Raw genomic sequence first — 18,995 nt, 5'->3', positions numbered from 1 at the left:
CTACACATTTTCTCATATTTACGGCATTCCCCCATTAATAGGGCTCTTTTCTATGGCATACCAATCGCGAAGCAAGGCACAAGATCACTTTGACCCTACAGGTTCTCTGGTCTGGCACGATTTTAATTAGCTGATTTGTCAACTTATCATAGGTATAAGCCAAGTTTTCCTTGAGGCCATAAAGTTTGTTTATAGTCACCAGTGCCCACTCTCAGCATTCCATGCTGTTATTTAGCTCTAATTTATCCCTAAAAAGATCAGGAAGCAGTGAAAGTGCTGATAACGCTACTAAGCGTAAGCAAGATTTTGATGCTTTATCTACTTATTTCTTTGTGCCAATACAGTAAAATTGTGTAACAACATTAACATTTTGTTATGAAGAGAGCTGAGAAGCCTTGGTTGGGCATAAGTTTACATGGGCGTATCAGTACAGTCATCCTTTATGAAGCAGTATTGCAAGTGTTGTTCCACTTATTTGCCTCAGTGAAATAAAAATGAAGAGACCTACTCATTACAATATTGACCTTCCATGGCTTGGTAAATTCTCTGGTTCGGCACCTGTCAGGTCCTGAGAGGGCTGGACCAGAGTGGATCAACCTGTATTAACAGGACATCACTTAGTCATCACAGTTTTCTTACAAATATATTCTGCTCTGAAGCATTCAGGATGAACTCTTGCAAATAAAAGTCAGTCAAACATTCTTCTCTTGAGTAACATTAACACAGCTACATCTCTATTACTATTCTTCTTTTGAGTAACATTAACTTCAGTTGGAGTGAGGGGTGAAAGAAAGGCAGAAAGAAACAATCAGGAAGTGAATATACCTGGAAAAACCGAAGCAATTTAGTAACATTATCCATAACAAAAGCTGACACTTCAATTTTTTTAAGCAGCATCTAGTAATGAAACACAAGGTTACAGTACAACGTACACCAACTGGTTTAGACCAGCAGTTCTCAAACTGTGAAGGGGTGCCTCCCAAAGGAGACATTGAAATGTGTAAAGGGAAACATGACCTCTATATGCAGCTTCCTACTCTGGTCACAATGGAAGTGGAGGAGGCTCAGCACTTTGCTGTGTCCCTAGTGTATACTGTGGATGAAATGTGGCCTATGTTGAAGTCAATGGTAAAATTCCCACGGACTTCAATGGAGCCAAGATTTACCCCTCTATATTTAGTAGTTCAGTAACTATGCACATACTGTGTATTTTATGGCTAAATTAAAGAAAATGTCAGGATCTTTTAAATTTGTTTGTGGGCTCCTTTACACATTTCTAACTTTATTGCACATGCAGAATACACAGAAAATGATCTTATATTGTCAAACTGGCATTTGGGACTAGTCTGCATCATTTTTGCCTAATCTGAGATGCTTTGGCATTAGCTGTATTTACAAGATGTGTATCTAAAATGACAGAAAAGATTCTTACTCCTCATGCTTAATCACCTGTAAAATATATGTGTATGAATCACATATTAGAGTTTAATACTTCTATTTTTTTAAAGCCCAATTTTAGTGAACTTAATATATTTTGTTAAAATTGTCATCAGTCATTTTCCAAATTTAAATTATGTGAATACATTTTACATGTAAACATGTAGGTAAATATTATTAATTTCCAACTAAATCATTTCTATAACATCTTCCCTCTTTCTATATGCTATTAATTGTATTAGTTTTGACAAATGTATTGTATATATAATGTTACTGAATCTCTATCTTCAATTCCTAAGCATAGGCAGGTTCTTGCATTGATTATTATTTATAGATCCTTTTAAAATATTGGGGTTAAAATGCCGGAAATATGTTAAATTAGCTAAAACAAATCACCAGCAATTTTGCAGACTAGGTAAGAGAAAATATAGATGGACTACTAGTCCCCCAGAGTACCCCAGTAATGACCACACCAACACTGTACATAGAGGTAATATTACCTTCCTACTTGACATTCCTTGGTTTATGCATCCAAGAGATGCATTAGTCTTTTTCACTAAAGTACTGTACTATGGTGGAACTTCCAGTTTATTTAGTAAACCATGATGCTTAAGTCCATTTCAGAGTAACCATTTCCCAAGACACAGACCACCCCAGTAGGTCTGATTGCACACTATGTGGATAAACTATGCACATGAGAGAATGATAATCTCAGTTGCAGTGAACAAATTTAATCTGATAACTGTAGTTGGGATCAACATAGATGGCACTGTGGCCAGACTAATGGTAATAGTCTTGAACTATGAGCACTGAAACAGAATCAAGAAAAAAACAGGAATTTATGACAGGTTGAGAGAATTGGGACATGCATATAAGTTGATCATCAATACTGACTTTCCAGGGCTGGCCAGCTGAACACAAAGAAAGGTTCTCTATCCAGAAGGAACATATTTGGAGAAAACAGAGTCAACATTCTTAAAACCCATGAAAATCAGTGAAACACTGGACATCTTCATGGCACAGATTACATGGAGTACATCCTTGAACCTGCTTTTGGTACTGCTCTGATCTCTATCAGTTGACTGTACTCAACCATCTTCCTTTTGAATGAGGAGTCCTTTTTTGTCTTTGACAAGAGGAGAAGGAAGCCAAGACTCTCAACAACCTTGAACCACTGTACCTACCACCCAGTAATTTATTTTGAGCATGTTCATGACAGAGCAAAGCTTTGCAGCTGCTCCATTAGGGAGATAAAGACACCATGTACCTATGCCTCTTCATGATGAGGCCAGTGAGCAGTATTTGAGCTGGACTGACCTCTTTTGCTCTAGAAAGACAATGGAAATGTTAAAAAAAAACCTGGAGCTCAAAGGAATGGTCTTCATACTGAAATCTAGACACCTGCTACCCTTCCTTTGACAAACAGCTGTCAGAGGGCCAGGTAAGATTTTTTGATAAAATATTTCATAAGACCAAGTAGAGTGTCCCAAATATGGTATTTTCTCTTGTAAGGAAGGACAATCAAATCAGCTTTAGATGTAAGACAACCTGACTTTGTCAACAGAAACATGAATTTATAAGCAATAAAGGAAGTGATAATGTTACAAGAGGAATAATTTGATGATATCATATGTGGTGCCACGAATGAAAGTGAGAAGCTTCCTGGAAAAAAGTGCTAATTACAGTCTTCCATAGAATTCAGTTTTTCTTCTCTGGAATTTAAATGTCAAAGTTAGGTTTCACTTCCTTACAACTCATGTATGGTTTTAATAAACTAATAAGGAATCTTTAGTTACTGAGTTTATTATTACCCAATCAGGGCCCTTGCCCTACAAATTATATAAGGAGCCTTATAAGACAAACTGAAGTGACACTTGTGATTGGGCTATTTAGTTCTATATCAAACTGTATCCTATTCTTGACACTGTAACCGTCATTTTGAAGATTGTAACCTTCATTTAGTGTAGCTAAGATGTCAAGAATTGCAATGGGTGAGCTTATTGTAATGCCTGGTATCATACTGAGGTGAATAACACAAAAGTCATCAAAGATGATTGTTATGTATTCAAAGGAAACCATCCTTTAAACAGTTGGATGGCCACAGGAAGTAGCACACCGAATGGAAACTACTCATCCCAGTTTGGACTACAAGAGGATGGAGATTCCCTAGTTAACCAACTATTGGAGGCTGTGAAACTGAACAGAAAATAAAAAGGATTGAAATCCTATTTAAAGGGAAGATCTGTGTTGGTTTCCTATCTCTTAACAGCTGAACACTGCAAAACAAAGGCCTCCTAGCCAGGCACAGATTGGACCTAAAGACTCAAATGATGGAATAAACACAGACTAGGGAAATATCATATAAGCTTGTCTTGTTTTACTGAAATCTAGATTGCTAAAGATTTGTAGCTCTTGTATTCTTTGACAGTAAAAGTTACTATGGTTTCAGAAACGCCTATGAAAAACTCTTGTTCCTTATTCTACCTGTCATGTAGTCTCTGAAAAATTAGCTATAAATTGGAGTGCCCATGGGGGTGGAACTCTGGAGAAGGGCACAAAAGCAACTAGGAGATTTCAGAGCTCAGTACTGATTTGAAGCCCTAACGCAGCTGGACTGTAAAATCCCACATCTCAAAGAAGGATACCAAACAGGGGATCTGTAGCCAGGAGCATGCTTATAGGCACAGAGTTTGAAACAGCATCTGGATTCTTCTCAAGACCACCTAGCTTGGAAGTACATGGGATCCCAAGGTCTGATCCAATACAAAATGCTGGTGACAATCCACTAGAAGTATTTAACAAGGTCTGTAACACCATCTTCACCTTCTGGACCAATGAGGTCATAGTCTAGCTGATCAGGAGTGTGGGCTGTTTTCAGCTGGTCTGGTGTTTTGGGGGTTTTTTTTGAGGATATTTTTTGGCCATCCTATGAAATACTGGTCCTGACAGTAGGAGTAAAAATATAAACCTGTATAAGAATTACCGTTTAAAAGTATAAGGGATCAATACTCTCTTGTTCCCTATTGAAAATATCCGAGACTGAATCTTCAACTGGAGAATATTTGGAACCCTTGTTTCAGCTAACAAAATTAGGATTCCTCCCACTAGAATATTACCCAGAAAATACTATGTAAACTTGCTGAGTTTCTGTAAAAGTAGGTATATTGAGAATTTTGGTATAGTTGGCAGTAATTAAACTGGTTTGGGATCTGCCTTACCATCGTTAGTGAATACGAATGACTTCTGATGAACGAGAGAAGGAAAAATCTGAAGTATTCAAATTAAAAAATCTTTGGTTAAAGAATGTGTGAAATAATGTGTAAATGCAGGACTTAAAGCAATGCCTTTTGTATACATTATTAAGAATGAGTATAACCTATGAACATGTCAGGTGAACTGAAGGTTATTCAAGTTCAAATGCAGTACTAGAGAACTGAAGTAAAAATTCTAATTCAGTTGTTTAAAGACCTATGAAAGATGCCAGAGTTAACTTACTTGAAACTGAAATCTCTCCTTTATCAACAGAATATGTACAGCACCAGCAATGATGGTGCAAAATTCCTTTTGCCAGAGTGTCTCAAGTTTGACCTTAAACTGGGAGTCAGATTGTAAGAGTATGGTTGGGATATATGAAAAAGTGTTCAGATGCATTAGATACAAAACCCAAGGCGCATAAGTTTGAAGGTCATGGGAAGAAAATTTCTGTGCACACCTACTGCTGCTCTTGTTCACCCCACTTTGCCCTTCTCCAGATTCTTATTCTTCCTTATTACCATCCCCACTGCTCCATGGTAATGCTTCTTAAAAGGTTGTAAGTGTCTGTTGTGGTCTTGCAGCCACCACTGCTTAACTGGCTTCTCAACATCTCTAAGTGGATATTTCCTGAGGCTAAGCATGGCGTGAGATTTTTTGGGGGGAGGGAAGGAGAGAGGGAGAAGAGATAAGAGAGAAAATGAGTAAACATTTCAGTAATTTGCCTGGCAATCTATGGTTAAACAATGCAACAGCATCCATCAGCCCACCATTCCCTACAAGTTCCTCCACCCAGCAGCTGATCCCTGGACCAGCATCATCTAGTAGCTAGCAAATTTGCTGCAGCCCCTGTAAGTCTAGTAAATAAAATAAAAAGGAGTACACCAACAATGCAACAACTGGAGTGCAAATATATAGATAGATAGATAGATAGATAGATAGATAGATAGATAGATAGATAGATAGATAGATAGATAGATAGATAGATAGATAAAAAAGATTAAACAAATCAGTAATATTAAAGACATATCTATACTTACAAGTTTAGAGCCCCACAGCTGTATGAATACAGCTGTGCCACTGTAGGTGCATCTACCCTGCACCGTTATTCCGGAATTACAGACATTATTACAGAAAAACAATACTAATATCCACACAGCAATTGTGTTATTTCAAAAGGAAATCAAAATAACAGAGGGCATTTTCTGATGTTGGTAAACCTCAATCCTTGAGGAATAACGCCTCTTTCGAAAAAGCTCTTTCGGAAGAGGGTGTATGTGTACTGCTACTATGTCGAAACAGCTCCTCACCAGGGCCATTATAAGTTATTCCTTCCCAGTGCCTCCTGGGGCTCTGAATCAAGGTAGCACATCCACATTAGGGGAGCCTGCCTTGGACTAATTTGGAGCCTTCCCTGTAGTGTGGATGCTCTATTTTGAAATAAACTATTCTGGAAGATATCTTCCAAAATAGCTTTTTCCGAAATAAACTTGCAGTGTAAATGTATCCTGTAAGAGCACTTGTGTAGCTGCATTATGCCAGAGTGGGAGAGCCAGCTCAACATAATAAAATCAGCTCAACAGGCAGTTATGTAGGCAGGAGAGTGTTTTCTGCCAACATAGTGCAGTGCACACCAGCACTTATGCTAGAAAAACTTATCTGACTTGGCGTGTGGATTTTTCACACCTCTGAGCAACAAAAGTTTTGCCAACATAAATGCTAGTATATGCTAGTACAGACATGGCACCTATGTCACAAAGATTATACCTGACCAAAACTGAGTTATTCTGAAAATTCTAAAGTACACAGAAAAATGAGACTCAGATCTGACTAACTGGCAAACAAATTATGAAACCGACTCTTTCAGTAAAATGTTCAGCTAAAAAAATCGAACTCATATGTCCCACAATACACATGGACTATCCCCAGAGGTCTAAATCTAATTAAAAAACACAGTCTTGAAGCACTTATCCTGTAATATAGTATCACATTGGTATCTGAAACAAAGCAGAGAAGGATCTTTTGCTTATGCTTGCACTCCTGTACCCAAGTATTCTTCATTTTACACCTTCTAGTTCTAGGGAAACTACTATATGGTCACAAACCCAAATCAAGTGTAAAGGTATCCTCACATTTCAAAAAAAAATTAAGATGTTCTCAGGTGCTAATTTGCTATAGATTTTAGCATCACACAAAATTTAATCACTGAAGCTGATGACTTGGGCCTGGTCTACACTAGACCAGGCAGGTTGATTTAAGGTACACAACTCCGACTACACAAAATGCGTAGCTGGAGTTGGCTTACCTTAAGCCGAGCCATGGCGGCCTCCACACGGCTGGAGGCTGATGGAAGCATGTGCTCCTGTTTACTTCCCTTACTCCTCACAGAACGAGGAGTATTGGTTGATGGCAGGGGCTGCCCTCAGAGTTCAATTAACTGGTCTACGGTAGACCCACTAAATAGAATGCTAGAAGATCAGCCTCCAGACAGTTGATCTTGCTAATGTAGACATGCCCCTTAAGACATTGCAGTTTCTGTTTGCAAAGTAGTAAGGCAGAGATTTAGGGAAAAAAGAACTTCTGGATACCGGTTTCTTTCCCCTTTTTACAGCTCTTCAGTCACAGCAATTTTTTGGAAGACGCAGATCTGGCAGCTTTGAAGAATTAAAACATCCACTTATCCACCGCTAAATTCAGCAGCAGTGCAGGCCTCCAGGCACTTACCTGCCTTGGAGAACTTATCTTTTGGTTAAGTAGTTATTGGTCACCATAATCATAAAATCCTTATTCTTAATGTGAATGTGTAAGCCATCTGACTTGAGTCCTGGATCCCTGACCTGTGCTCAGGCCTGTAAATCCATATCCAATCGTCCCCTTCAAACCCCGGGCCCTGAGTACAGGGCAGGACAAGGAAATAAAGACAAATAAATAGCAGTTCCCCCATTCGTAAAACCCAGGCCCTGGTTTAGAGTGGGTAGCAACACAAAAGCAGTCCCAGTCAGTAAGGCCCAGGCCCTGCTTCAGGGCAGGGCAGGGCAGGAACACAAACGCAGTTCCCCAGGCAAGAGAGGGGAGGGTGAGACGGACACCTGGTATGTGGGATGGCATGGGGGATGTGAGCCCTCCCTACTCTACCATGTCCTGGCCCAAGGCCCTAGCAATGGCAGCCCTGGCTGCCACTGGGATCCGCAGGGATCTGGCTCACAACCTGGTGACACATTCTAAAGTGTTATAAGATCAGCCTGACAGTCATTGGTTTCCTCGGGGCCACTTCCTTACTCCTCCTTGTCATCTACCTGGCTCCATACTGGCTGCCAGGCCTGGGGGTCATCATAGTCTGTATTCTCTGGCAGGGTGAAGAAGATCTCCTCTTTGGAGCAGGGGTCCGGCGGTCTGTGCCAGTCCTCAGCCTCTGCAAGGTCCTCATGGCCCTCCTGGCTTGGGAGCTCAGAGCAGGCCTCTGCTTCCTCTAGCAGCTGGGATCCTAATGAGCTCCTAGGATGGGCTTCTATATTCCTTACCCCGCCCCTTGGCTTCCAGGAATTTAAAAGGGCAGAACTGGGCTTGGCCCACCCAGGCTTAGAAAGAGGTTCTTTCCCCTCAGAGTCAATGAGCCATCTGGCACCAGTGGGGCAACCATTGTGGTGGCTGCCATTGAGGATGTGGGCATGATTGCTTTGGAGAGGAGTGTCTAGGTGTGTGGGTCTCGGTGCCTCTCATCCCAGCACCTTGGGGGCTGCCAGTACAGAGGGCATTTTCTGAGGTGGTGCCTGCTTTTTTGAGGGGGAATCAGCTTTGAACGATGAGTGAGTTCGCTTCTTGGTCTGATGATCCAAAATGGAGTCTTTGGTGCTCAACTCTGAGGGAACTGCGTTTTCTAACACCGCAGGCTGTCTGGATGGTGTGGAGTACTCAAGGTCCGAGGCTGGTCACACAGCATTTTCCAGGAGAAGCAGCTTCAGTTGGAGCTCCCTGGCTTTTCTGGTGCATAACCTGAGCGGTACAAACACACTGCTGGTGGCCTTCTGCGACTGGGATGGAAAGCCTGTAGGACAGGCACTGTTTGAAACCTCGGCAACCAGGCATCCCATGGAAGAAAAAAATGGCCAAAGGGAAAAAGGCCCGAACAAGTAAGAAAAAAATTAACTAGATTGATTGTATATCACTAACACTATAACTAACAACTATTAACAACTACTAACAACAAGTATAATATAAGAAGTTTGAGAAAAATATCAGGAGGGCAGCTATTAGTTCTGACTGAAGCCGGCAGCAGCAGAGGAGGAACTGAATGGGCAGTTGGCTGTGGAGTAGCAACACCGACATATGCTGGCTGCCCAGTAGGCACAGCCTACTGAGGGCACTGCTACCTAAATTTACCGACTAGAGGTGCAATGGCACCCCAAACACCTAAGGTGGAGCACTGACAGGGACACTTCTGAAAGAAGAACATGTATTTATATTTAGGTCTCCAATGCTGCCATGAAGCTCTCCAATTCACAGTGGCCAATTAAAGCTCAATTAAGGCCAGTTCCGTTAGAGTCAGGTTCAAGGCCACAGTTGGCTGGTATGTGTATGTGCACCTTTTCCTGCACAAACAATGCATCCTTTGATAAGAGTTGTTTTATTCATGGAGTCCCAACATATTGCTTACTCAGATTAGAAATAAAAATACACAAATACTTCGTATCTACAGATTTACAGGCACAAAAGCCATCCCAGTTAGTGACATATTGTGGAGCAGTGCAAGAAGTGTGGGATATCTGCTAGGTGACAAAGTAGCCCCACTTCGGCAATCAGCCGAATCCAATCATTCCGTGACCATATTCTTTGGCCCTTGCCAATCAAATGGTCTATTATACATTGTATGTTACTTACGTTAAATGTTTACTATAGAAATAACACTTTAAATTTGCCCCGACTCCTGAAAGTGTACATTTGTACAGCTAGAACCTGAAAGCCTGTCTAAATTTAAACCACCGACCTTTGATCATATAATACTGACACTGATATCAACAAACATAGAAGTCTTTGGGTTGTTTACTTTTCTGAAAAAGCACTCCGGGAAATATTGCATTTCTTTTATTAATCATGTTTTGTATTGTGCCTCACTGTTTTTAAAAATATAACATTTAAATACTTCTCAAGACTTGGCTCTATACCTAAAAGTTTATAAAGCGCATAGATAAAAATATCAAAAGGTCCATATTGAATATGCAGCTGGACTACTTAATCTATATTTAACATTAGAGAAGTAGCTTAAGACACTGCCAGAAAGATACAATAGAAAAGATATTCCAGTCAACAGCAATGACTGTTCATTTCTGGTCTCTCTCATTTTATTTATGCTTGACTGACACATCTATGAATTTCCAGCCTGGACAACAAATTCAGATTTCTTTTTGAAATTTAAGGTATTGGTAGACCTTTCATTTTGAGCATTACAGGAATATGATGGTTAAAAGGAATCCAATTCATATTCTGTTTTATATTACTCCTTGACTGCAAACATTTAGGCTGTGGTTTTCCAAATCAATGAAAGGATTTTAAAAGTACTTGTATTACTACAGGCAATAATAAATATCTGCTTCTTTTAACTATCCAATCTTTAGGTGCTTATAGGTTACCTATAAGCCTACTTGTTTTTCCCTTTGATATTTTCATACCCTGTGCTCCTTGTTTCCTACCCTCTCCCACCCTCTTCCTTTTTTCCCTTCCCCTTTCTTCCTTCTCCCCTATTTATTTTGGGTCTGCACATCCTAAACTCAAAACTCCGGTCATCTGAAGAAGTGGGCCGGGCCCAGGAAAGATCATGATACCATCTACATGTTCTGTCAGTCTATAAAGTGCTACCAGACCATTTGTTGTTTTTTAAGTTAATAATAAACTAGTTTGCAGCTTTAAGAACAATCTTTCCCTTAACTTGTATAAAAATAACTAAAAATAGACATATAAATTAAGAACTTACCAAGTTTTTATTTCAGACTGCAAGGACAATTCTTCAGGAAGGAAAAAGCGGTGCCACTTTCTGGATTGAAGTAGCTCTGGAGACAATGTTTTAGATAAATCATAATAGTGACCAAACCGTGCAGAAACTGCTGGACTGACCTGTGAAAACATTCTATACTCATTATAATAATTCATTAAATTATTTGTCATAAAAACATAATAACTTGCTCTACCTGTGTTAGAAAACTATAATTTTTCATTTAAGCATGACTTCAGGCTTAAATTAATAACAAAGAATCTGTCAATAGCTATAGTGAACTTTAAAAGTTATGGAAGGTAAAAACAAGAGATATGTAAATATGTGAAGTCAGTGGACAGAACAACCACCACCTAGCAAAGTGACTGCTATATTATGTCCCTGTGATGCACAAAGCCTGGGATATATATGCAGACACTTGGTGTACAAAGCATGCAGAAGTGTATAAACAGCCAAGTATGAGTACCAGTATAAACATAGCCTAACTATAAATTCAGTGACTTAGGCCAAGGGTTGGCACTAAGTAGTTTTTAAACATGCTCAATGGTCAGTGTAAAGTTAACATAGATTTAATTTTGAAAGTCATAACACTGTGTGCATCAGATTGAAAAATTCATCTGTGCAAAAATCAGAAGTATTAAATTAAATGAAAATGCATTTTGATTTGCACTTGTGGATGCATCCTGAGAAGTGACTAAAAATAGCATGAGGAGATATTATATTTTGTCAATAGCTTCCATAAAACTTTGCCTCATTTTACCAAAAACACAAAAAAGAATGAGTTTTTATTTACTTATTTTAAAAATTCCAATACTCCACACTTAACCCAACATCTGAAAATTTGTGTTCTTTCTGACGTATGTTTTGTCATCAGGAATGAAAATTCTGGCCTAAATTACACTTGTGTCCCCCTCACGGAAAACTAGATTTCACAGGTGTAACAAAGAGTAAAATGTAGTACTGTAGCTGGAACTTACAAACTGAATTGTTAAATAAAAACCAGAAAATAATTTAGCTCCTATTCCAATCACTCTGTGGATTTGACAGGTCTCAAAGGAGTAAACTTAAGACATAGTTTTTTCATTAAAATAAACATAAACAACTTTGAACACACAGAGAACAAACCTGGTTAGTATCACAATGTCATTATGACTTTTTTCAAGGAAATCTTCTGCAGCATTTTCCTAGTTTTTATTTCTTGTTTCATATTTAAAAACACTTTACAACCACAATTTAATTAAAACTAACTATCTTAATTATTTACATTTTATACTTGGGAATTACCAAATTAACACCTGAAAATGAAATGCATATTAGGGCGAATTAGCTATCAGAGAATTCAAAATGCTAAAATTAAAAACACAGAAAAAAAACCAAGCGGTCTTTTTTTAAGTCTTAAGAAGTCCTTGGTCTTTAGTAATAGGCCATTTTCTTATTATATAAAAGATCTAAAGCATTTAATGTATTCACAAGAAACCAGTGAGCTCTTTAAAACTAGGGCTTTAATTTTACTTACTAGAAATTGCTTTCTAAATCACAAAATAAAACTCATACTATTACATTAAAATATACATATTTACATGTAAAGTGTAAAGTTATTTAGTATGTGGGTTCTGAAAGCAATTTAAAAAGGGTCTGTTCTTTGGCCTATAATCTATCCTTTATCCGGATTACAGAACACAATGTTTTTACTGCAATCTCTGCCAGGGCTCATCTTTTTATTGTGGACGTCCAAACCCCCTTAATGTTTTAGAAAGGCCTTGACTAACTGAACTTTGATCTGATGTCTTCATTGAGAAAAGCTCCAGGCCGCCCATTTCAGATGCAAATCCTCACTGAAGCCCAATAGAGTTTAGTAAAGACAGCAAAAAAGAAGAAACAACAAGTTTCCAGGATCCTCTTTGAGAATCCTGAGGCACATTGGTGTCCTTAATCCACACTGCTGCATGGATTAAGGTAGGTGATAACCTTTCTTAATTCAAAAGAATGAGCACAGAGCCTACAAACTGGGTGGAGACTAGGATTTGGCTATAATAAAACACCATGCAATAAAAGCTCAGTCTATGTCAGAAACTTTGAATAGGCTTCAATGTACCACATTCCCAACCCTAGTGGGGAAGCTTGCAAAAAGCCCACCTGAATCAAGTAAGCATGAATAATCTGTGTTAGCAGAATGGCCATGAAGAGAGAAAGAGACTGAGACTTTTCATTCCTCTTAAATCTGTGTGAGCAATTTTATTTCTGGTTTGTAGGTTCAAACCAGTTCTTTACTGGATTCCTACAAAAGTGTCTGCACGAGGAGAAATACACTAAATTATCAGTGAGCAGAATACGTTTTTATGCTACTGCCTGCTGTTAATGTTTCTAATTGCAATACTAATGTGCTAGAAATCTCAGATTTTGGAGAATAAAGGCAGAAAATTGATTTCATGCTGTGACAGTCTATATATTGCCCTAAGAACACAAGCAATTAATTGAAACAAAAAAGGAGGAAAAACCACTATACTTTTAAATTGCAAATTAGACTACACCTGGCATTTTTAACAAGAGTATAAGCGATTGTACCCCTGGATATAGATAAAAGTATCTTCTAAATTGCTAACTGCATGCAGCACATATACCTAGAATCCAATTCTTTTTGGCTGATTACCTATAAAAATCCACAGTGCATTTATAATATTCAGAATATATAACACATGTTTTATACACTGTTCAAGACAGGACTACTAATTTAAACACAATACTTAATAAGAAACATTTATGAGCTGGAAAAAAAGCTTATTTAACCTGCTTTTAGGAAGGAAAAGGGCATAACTGAGCCATCTCCACAACAGAAATCTCTTTGGTTACTTACAACTACAAATTATATTAACTATCAGAACACTAACAGGACAAATTTACTCAACATTTATGGCTCACCAAAAAAAAAAAAATGTTGACTAGCGAAGTTTTCAGCTGACACACTTTGAGCTCTATTTAAAAAACCTACAGTTTAAACTTTATGGGATCATGGCAATCTTGGCCACACCCATGATAAGTGAACATCCAGACAACTAAAATCATGCTGGACCACGGATGTCACCAGACCAGAGAATGCCAGACTAGAAAGGTTCAACCTGTATTTGTAAATATAATTTTAAATATAAGCATTAAAGTTGGCTGGAAAATAATTTAAAAAATATTTTATTTTGTCAAAAATATCTAATCAGTCAACAAACACGAATTAATGAAAACTGAAATATTTAACAGCTATTACTAAGTACAGTAAAGGCTGTGCTATTCGGCACTTTATTAACCAGAAAGTTCTATTAACTGACATTTCTGATATATCTCAATGCAAATCTTCAGTTTAGTAACTGGGAAAACATGTTGGATCTTCCTTCTCTGGCACCCTCAGGGACTGAACAGTCCCAAACCAGGGAGTTTGCCAGATTAGGGAAGGTTAATGGTGGTCCCTCTTCTGCTGATCTCCTGGCCTTGGGCTCAGTCACTGAGCTCTATTCCTTCCAACTGGTCTTTGAACCCTGCTACAGGCCTCTAGGTCCCTGCCTCAGCCCCCAGGCTGTGGCCAGGCTCCAGCTCCAGCCACCAGGTTCTGTTCCCAACTGCTGGGCTCTGGCTTCAGCTGCCACTTCAAACCACTGGCCAAGCTCTCTGGTCTGGCAACATCTGTGATCCTGCTCTGCTGGTTTTTCTACATGAGTGCGCCAACCCTGAAGCACTCACAGGGTCCCTGATGATGCTAGACCACAGATATTGCTAGACCAGAGAATCGTGGACTAGCGAGGTTCAGCCTGTAGTATATTGCCCAGGAGGTTATGCATTCTGCATTCTACGTTTATGCAAAAGACAAATAAATGAGTTGATAGAGATTTATTCAAAAAAGCAACTTCCAAGATATGTAAATAGGGTCATTACAGATTCAGCCTAGTCTTCACCTACACTTACAATGATAATTGATGTTGATAAATATATGACCTTGAGGCACTGCAAGACCCTGAATTGCCTTCTGAATGATCAAAAATTAAATTATGTTTAGTATAGTTTTAGTGTTAAATATATTTTTATTGATATGGCTGTGCCCATTGCACTGCCCATAGTGAAATGTAGTACCATAAAATAACCTACTATATAGAAAACTTTGCCTGTATACATTTAAGTGCTTCAAGAAACCAACCAATCCAGTGCAGTTTCTACTGGATTGGTTTCATTAATTTTATTATATTCTAATTCTTTGAAAATGGGTATTCCATTGGTAAATGTAACTCTTAGTTAACCAAAATATTTGATTAACTGACACCCTCTCTGATTCCCCAAACACGTCAGATGAAGCTTTTACTGTGTATTAAAATTAGTGGAAGGATTCAGATGCTGATAAGTTATTATTTCCAAATAGCCAATAACTGTACATTGCATCATCAATAATACATCAAATATTTCTGATCTATGACATTACCTACAGTCAACAATTATTTAACAACTATAGCTTTATTTTTAAGTCTTATTGATGTCATATAATTTCTGGCAATTTAGCATTTACTTTAAAACCAACAAACATACTGGTACAGATATCACCAAATTGTGAGGCACATCCCCTCTGTAGGGAGGAGGAGGAAAGTTTGGGGGCCATGTTGGGGCCTGGGCCAGTCTCCACAAATGATGGAGAGGGAGTGCTACCCAGCTTTACTCTGCCCTCTGCTCTACTTCATCCCTGGCCCTGCTCCTGCCTCCAACCATACCCCCAGCTTCAGACCCCAGCTCCAGACCATAGCTGTGTTCCTGGGCCCAGCTCCAGCTGCATTCTGGGCCTCAGCTGCTGGCCTACCTTCTGACCTATTTGAAGTCTCAGCCTCGGACCCCAGCTTCCAACTGCAGGTCTACTCCCAGTCCCAACTCTGGTGGGAAGGATGTAGACAGATTATATTATGGGTGGTATGTGTGTGTGTAGGTGTGTGTGGGGGGGTGCAACATCAAAAGTTTGAGGACCATTGTTCAAGTACATACAGTTTTAGAATGTTTTCATAATTAAGAAAATTGTCTTATAAGGTTGTACAGTTGTTTTAGATCAAACAATTATTAGTTTATAACTTTCAACATGCAAATGCCATTTGTGATAATCAATGGCAAGTGCATAGTGTTCTATTAAATAATATATTACTGGACAGAGTAGCCTGTTTTGGGTTATTTATATTCCACTTTTGTTCTGTTAGAGCCAGGACATTTTGGCTATGTCTCTACTGCAGCCTTCTTCCGCAAAAGCTTTTGCAAATGAAGTGAGGAGTAGAATATTGCCATGCCTCATTTGCATAATTAATTAGCAGCCGTTTTTGTGCAAAATACCCTTCTTGTGCAAGATCCGCTTTTCCTGAAAAATGTAGACTGCTCCTTTTTGCGCAAAAGCCTCTTGGTGCAAAAACGGCTGCTAATTAATTATGCAAATGAAGCACAGTAGTATTCTACTCCACGCTTCATTTGCATAAGCTTTCGCGGAAGAAGGCTGCAGAATAGACGTAGCCTTTGTGTTGAAATAATGACAATTAATTGTTTGTATATCAGTGTATGATTAATTTAGTTTATATTATTGGATAAAACACAAACTATATTTTGCAATGGTTCAGAGTATATAACAAGCCCTACATGAATAAAATTCATGAGATTATATGATCACCCTAGAGGCTATTTGATTTGGCATGTCACCCTATATAAGTCTTCTCTGACAAAATCTAAAGCTACGTCTATGCAATTTCAGAAGAAACCAAACATGCCAAGACTTGTAAGATCATTTTGTCACATTCCAATTTTTTTTAGAATATGGCTAACTTACTAAACAGTTATGAATGCATCTAAATCAGAGTATATAAAATACTTAAGCCAAACAGCACACACAAAACAAGAAGTCTGTTGTTCTGTATGGTTCAAAACACTTTAATTTTTGTAAGGTTTGACTGCACTATTAGACTAAACAAGAAAATAACTAGCTTAAGGAAAAATGTAATTCACAAAATTCTAACAGCTGTAAACTCTGAACAAGTGACTTGTGTCTTACATGCCACCTTCAAAGCAATTAGTTTCCAGTGACAGTGAAGCTGATATAATCTCAAGTGCTTACTTATTATGCACATGGATAAGCAAGTCAACAGTTTGTGTCAATAAAGTATTTTCACTAGAAGTATCTAATAAGTACTGTTCATTCAACCTATGCATATCACCTATGAATAACTAAGTTTAGAAAAATGTTCAGTATAAACAATATAGACATCATTATCCAGATTTTAAAAGTAGCCCGAATGATAAATTCACCAGCCTTGTGTATTTTGCTATTTTAATTTTCTGGTTTTCTTTTCAAATGATTGTTAAATACATCTGGATTTCATGCTACATAATAAACTCAATTTCTCATCTCACTGTATCACTGCTAATCAAGATATGAATTGGTGACTGATAGTTTGCTTTCCCAAGGCAAGCTTTTAGCACAGTTTGAAAATACTTCCAAAGTTTGGGTTCTACTCAGATACCATACTTATAGAACAAGTGAATTTCATTCTTATTCTCAAAGTATAGGATAAAGCCAGATATAATACTAAACCTATTTACCTCCATTTTTGGTAAATTCTGGTAGCGCCAGGCTATTTTCATTGATTCTTGAGATTCCTGTTTAGATATAACGGCTGACTCCTCCTCATCCAATTGTTTTTTGTGGACATCATCAAGTATAGGTGCTGGAAGCTCCTAAATTGAGAAGATGAAATAAAATCACATAGAGTAGAAAAGGTAGGGAAGACATTTCACTCCACCTAAAGAAACACTGCAAAGTAGTAGCAATATCTGAATAAAATGAACAGTTATAAAATGATACCAACATTAGAATAAATAAGACAGATAGCACATTTTGCATACTACAAAATATACTGGAAGCGGAAAAATGTTTTCTGAAAAATATAACCAAAGAAGTACTGCACAGCATTATATATTGCAAAGACACAGAACAGAAGTCATAACACATGGTCTGCATCATCCTTTCCCATTAACCACAGGGGAAGAACTACACTGTTAACTACAGATTTAACAATGAATACAAACAAGGATGAAAGACAATTCAAGGAACAAAAGGAAGGTACAAATATTTTAAAACTGTGAATTTATAAAAGTTATTAATACAATTGCAGTTGTTACAAAAACTGAGTGTTACTGATTGAGCAATTCTATCCAAGAGAGCTCAATCTTAGCTTTGTCACAAGTATAAAGTAAGGAAGAGTGTATTGTTTCAATCTCCTGACACGTTACCCTGATGCTCTGTTGAAGGAATAAATTGCACCAGATTGATACCCAGCACAGCATACATTCCCAATACACAGGCACAGTTATGCCTGCTTGGGTGATGGGATGACATGAGAGAGGGTGTTGGAACAACTAAGGCTTTTTCCCTCTACTCACATCAGCACAAGTTGGGATATAGCAACTCTGTGGATCATGCTTCCTCTCCTGTGATGCAGGTAGCTGGTGCAAGGCCCTTTAACCTTCTGAGACACTTTGACCTGGTCTACACTACAAAGTTGATTGACATAAGTTGACCTTGGTTGACCTAGTTATGCACATCCACAGTAAAATTTGTCTCCCACTGACACATGCATCCCATTATATTGATGCAATAACACTGCATCTCTGAGCAATACAGTCTTAAGTTGATGCAATTGGAGTGCAGACACTATATTACTTAACAGTCCTCTAGCAGCTATCCCACAATCCCCTTGTTCCAACGACAGTGTTTGCTTCTGTCACAATTTTGAACTTCACTGCCCTTGAAAGAAATTCTCCTTGCCTGTTCACCAAAACTCACCCAATATTTTTGAAATGCCTTTTCTTCATTGCCCACCTTTCTTGGCAAGCATTCCTACCAGTTCACTTTCAGAGTGACCTCCCTCAGAGACGTAGTAGGTAAAGTGGAGCAGGCAAGAAATCTTAGATCTCCTTGACTCTTAGGGAAAAGAGGATATGCAAGCACATCTGTGGAATTGCAGATCGCACAGTGGATGCAGAAAGGGGTAACAACAGGGATGAGTGATAGTGAAGGAACTTCACCAAAAGGTTAGGATGGCAAACAAGAAATCAGGTGCTGCCCGAGAGAGCTACTGCTATTATAATGAACTGCATGGTATATTTGGCTGTGAACACTTCATAAGACCCCAAGGCAGAGACTTCTGTTATGAACAGTAAAGGGGAAGGAGAAGACATGGCAGAAGATTTAAACCATGCCAGAAGCAGTTGGAAACTCCAATGGGTTCACACCAGTCCACTAGATGAGCACAGAGGAGCCAGATGA

The 18,995-nt window shown here is 38.5% G+C and overlaps 1 protein-coding gene across 3 annotated transcripts in view; it reads right to left on the bottom strand.

Annotated features, from left to right (window-relative positions):
- ELP4 (elongator acetyltransferase complex subunit 4) overlaps nucleotides 1-18,995 on the bottom strand; it is a 344,496-nt gene that overhangs the window by 247,791 nt on the left and 77,710 nt on the right. For all 3 annotated transcript variants that reach the window (XM_014576421.4, XM_006128898.5, XM_089778599.1), the window contains exons 4-5: nucleotides 17,270-17,404; nucleotides 10,658-10,797 (exon numbers count right to left, since the gene is read on the bottom strand). In XM_014576421.4, coding sequence (XP_014431907.3) covers nucleotides 10,658-10,797; nucleotides 17,270-17,404 — 275 coding nt within the window. The remainder of the gene's footprint in view (nucleotides 1-10,657; nucleotides 10,798-17,269; nucleotides 17,405-18,995) is intronic.

Source organism: Pelodiscus sinensis, chromosome 5 (assembly GCF_052426305.1).
Source record: "Pelodiscus sinensis isolate ZL-2025 chromosome 5, ASM5242630v1, whole genome shotgun sequence".
Lineage (NCBI taxonomy): Eukaryota > Metazoa > Chordata > Testudines > Trionychidae > Pelodiscus > Pelodiscus sinensis.
This window is presented reverse-complemented; position numbering and strand designations above follow the sequence as displayed.